The sequence below is a fragment of the Acanthisitta chloris genome, unplaced genomic scaffold (assembly GCF_000695815.1).
Source record: "Acanthisitta chloris isolate BGI_N310 unplaced genomic scaffold, ASM69581v1 scaffold7516, whole genome shotgun sequence".
NCBI classification, from domain to species: Eukaryota; Metazoa; Chordata; class Aves; order Passeriformes; family Acanthisittidae; genus Acanthisitta; species Acanthisitta chloris.
The window spans coordinates 30,972-35,037 of NW_008677567.1; the positions used below are offsets into that span (position 1 = coordinate 30,972).

At 42.4% G+C, this 4,066-nt stretch overlaps 1 protein-coding gene across 1 annotated transcript in view; it reads right to left on the reverse strand.

The window, feature by feature from the left end:
* ADTRP (androgen-dependent TFPI-regulating protein) overlaps positions 1-3,616 on the reverse strand; it is a 29,479-nt gene extending 25,863 nt beyond the window's left edge. Inside the window, exon 1 of the mRNA XM_009076551.1 lies at positions 3,464-3,616. Within this exon, the coding sequence (XP_009074799.1) occupies positions 3,464-3,616 (153 nt within the window). The remainder of the gene's footprint in view (positions 1-3,463) is intronic.
* Between the last annotated feature and the right edge of the window lie 450 nt (positions 3,617-4,066).

Sequence of the window (4,066 nt, forward strand, 5' to 3'; positions counted from 1 at the left end):
GTGTGCTCATTATGCAATGATTTACTAATAGATTTACAGCAGTGAGCAGATTTTTATGAGCTCAGATATTTCAGGCAATGAATGATTCAGCTTGCACTGTTTTGTGTCACAGACGAATGAATACAAAACTGGTTTTATCTGTCATTTCTGCTTGTTCAATAATCGGTCAATGAACTCCTCTGATACAAAACCCACTTGTCCTCCCCCCCCAAAAAATATTTCCTTTCTGAATCTTGATTGCTATAATCATTAAGAAGATGAATCTGAAGCAATGTCAGAGCTGTAGCTCTCTTGGGAGAACTGCATGACTAGTGAGGAATTGAATGAGGTGCTAAACGAGGGTCATATCTAGAAGAAATTCTTCCAGCATCCCTCCAGCAGAGCTAGGAGAGAAGTGGCATTTTCATCCCTAGAAAATGTCACTTTTCCCAGTATTTCCATTTCAGATCAGAGTGAGCCGGCCACAGAAGCTTTCCACAGAAGGAAATTTGTAAACGCAATTCCAAAGAAGTAAGAGAAATTTCAGAGGGAAAATTTCCAAGTGATTCAGCCAGCCAATGCCTGAAGCCAGGCAATCACAGTCTGGTAGGACACAGGCAGAAGAGCTGGGCAAAGGCTCTGTATGCCTAGCTCTGGGGAAGTCTCCTAGGCACAGCCCAGCCCTGCCTGGCACAGGAGCTCCATTAAATCAGAACAGCCCAGTGTGAAGATTTTGCCTGCTCTTCTTTGCCATGACCATACCTCCCAATATCCTGAGGTATTTTCCGGGACTGTTTCCAAACTGGCAGATATTTAATGCTTTGATTGTGCACCTGATGGACATGTGTGGCTGACAACCACCTCTTGTTCCTTGATGCCCCTCTGCAGCAACAGGGAGTGGTTTAATGCCAAACCATGCCATGACTTTTTTAGGCCCTTTGAAGCCCCACAGGGAACATCATGACTCCCTTGGTCATATTGTCTTCTCATCCTCTTCCTCTCTTATGCAGCAGCTCAGGAATCTTTTACCACCTGAAGATACCAACAAATGCTGTCCAGTTCAGTGGGAGAAGTGAGGATAAGGGCATTTGTTTCCTCAATCCCCTTTGCCTTTCTGGAAATTCTTCTTGAAAAAAATCACATTGCTGTTGAAGAATGACTACTGGCCACGAAGGAGTAATATTGCACACCCTGTCCCATTGCCACATATTCTCCGTAAGAGATATGCAACATCTTCATTGCAAACCATCTCCCTGTTGACTCATGCTCCATTTCAGCATCAGGATCAGATCAAGAAGTGTTAAATAGATGGGAGACAAAGGACTGGAGAACTGGAGCAAGGGCCCTCACTCATGGAGATTTAATAAGACCTGAGCTGTTCAGCAGATCTGTAAATGAGCTGGTGAAGGGAGAAAATATGGAGGTGGTAAACCTTTGTGAATCTTTTTTTCTTATTTTACTATCAAAGCAAAGCCTGACTGCAAAATTGCCAAAGAACCTCAGTAGTGATTGCCGGAGAGATCAAATAGTAGGCAAAAAATCAGTGTTGCTAAATACAATGTAATGCGTTTCAGGAAAAAAATAAAAAGCAGCTTCAATTATATATTTTTCAACAGTGGGTTCTAAATTAGATATCACCAACCAGGAAAGAAATGCTGGGCTCGCTGTGGATATCTCTCTCAACTTGCTGACTCCTTGCCTACTAGTGATCAAAAAAACCAAATAGGGATATAAGAGTTGTCAAGAAGAAATAAATAACAAACAAGGAAACACCTTTAGGCCACTGTATAAATCCATCTGTGCTCATAATTCAACCACTCAGTCTGCCCTACTTACCCCCTCCTGAAACTAGAAAAACTGCTGCAAAGGGTGACAAGGAAGCTTTAATGAAAGAAGCAGCCCTTTGTGAAGTGAGATGAAAACAGCTCGGACTTCCAGCTTGCAGAAAAGTGTGGCCAAGAGGAATATCTGGTAGAGGTCTCTAATGAGTGGCAAAGAAAATGTGAACAGGGATGGATGATTAAATTACAACACAGAAGTAATGAGAAATCCAATTCAGTTGTCAGGGAGCAGGTTTACACCAACAAAATAAATGGCTCTTTCACACAAGGCACACTTGCCTCATCACACAGGATAAGGAAAGCACACGAAATATGAACAGTAGATAGATGAAGGGAAGACTTTGAATGGGTATTAGCTGCCTTGGCCTAGATTTATTTTCTGACTGGGTTAGTCAGTATGCTAATAGGACAACAGAGCTATGAAAAAAAAGTAGATATACTGATACACAGACAACATAGCAATAAACCATACAAACACCACCCTGACAGCAGCAATAGATATGTCCTCATCCTTCTACAGCCAGCTTGGCCACTGAGAAGAGTACTGTGGCTCCCTGAAGCCTGGGTTGTTGTAACTGCCTCATGTGCTATTCATCGCCTCTTGGTTGCAAATATTTTACAGAGTCACAGGATGGTTGAAGATGGAAGGGAATCAATTTTCCTGCCTCCCCCAGGTGCCTCCAAAACCCCGCTTGGAGCTAGAGAACTCCACTATGAGCTGTCTCCTTCTGAAGAATAAAAACATACCCTGGACCATACCTCCCACTGATATTTAATTCTGACCGTCACAAAGAATGGATAAAAGGCTACGGAGCCCCTGAGGTCATCCTTCAAATTAGCAAGTGCCCCTGAAATTTGTCCCTTGTAGGAAACTTCTCCACAAGCCTGGTCTTTCCACCCTACTGCCACCCACTTCCATGAGCTGCTGATGAACCTCTTGGACTCTGAACAAGCCTTCTCCCCCAGGGTATCTCATGTGCTTTCACTATGTTTTCTATCCTGTGAAATGTTGGCATATTTGAAGAACCAGAACACATTACAGTCCATGATTTTTGTGTACTTTTAGGAAATGTAGCAACCAGTTGATAGCACTGCTAAAGCACTTGTAATTATGTTACAAGCACCTCTCTCCACTGGCTGGAATTTCTTTCCCTCACTCTCAACTGATTGTTAAACTAAGCATTTAGTCTGACCGGCTAAATTAGCACCCTGCTCTGCTTTATTTTACCTTTTCTGTAATTTACAGGACACAAAGGCCGATGTAAAAAACTCCAAGCAGCATTATAATGTATTGAATTAAAGGTTAGAAAACATGCACCAAACTTGCATGCATCCTAGCTGGACATACCCTACTTTTCTGTCCCTCTCCTCAATGACAGCTTGTCTCTTTTATAAAAAGGCAGCTAGATTCAAAGTACTTTCTGAAAGCCGAGCAGCTCACCAGTGAATAATCTTTCTGTGTGAAACCTGTGAATACATTTCACAGCACAAGCACAGAGTCCTACTTAGTTTCCTTTGGGGTATAAACTGTTAAAGGAAGCAGTTTAACAGCAGCAAATATACCAGCTGCATATGTCTTGAGGTGCAGATGGCAGACAAACAAATAGACATATTGATATCACTGTACAACACGATTTGCTTACCAGATTGAGGACTGTCAAATATTTCCACTGCCCACCGTAAAGGAACACTTCAGATGGCCGCTCTTCTGCTTTTACGTGTGTGATTGAATAGGCAACGAAAGAATACCAGGCAAAAGCAAGGCAATGGTACATGGCGAGAGTAGAGATTTCCATTCTTTAGCTAAGCACAACTGTTAATTGGTCCGAAAGCAGCTTTTCTCTTAAAGTCCTCTGTTGCTGTGCATGGGTTATAGCAGGGCAGGAGGGTTTACTTCAGAGCAAACTCAGGATACGATGCCACTTTGCTCTTGTCAAAAGGAAAAATCACAAGACTGTGAACTTTGCTTCTATTTGTTTCGCTTTTCACTGTACAGATAGGCTGGGGGAGTGGAGGCTGAGAAGAATAGGCTTATTTCCTGGATTTAAATGCCTTGCTCAAGATTAGCAAAGATTAGTTACATAAGTTTTGGGTTTGGGTTTTAGTTTGTTTGTTTTTTTCTTGCAAGAGTTTGGGGAGCTTTGCTGCTGATTTTGTGTAACAGGTTGTCGTACATGAGGTAGCAAGTGAAAACAAGTGGGTGCAGCCATATCTCCACCTCAGCTTAAGAAGCTTCTGTGACTCTT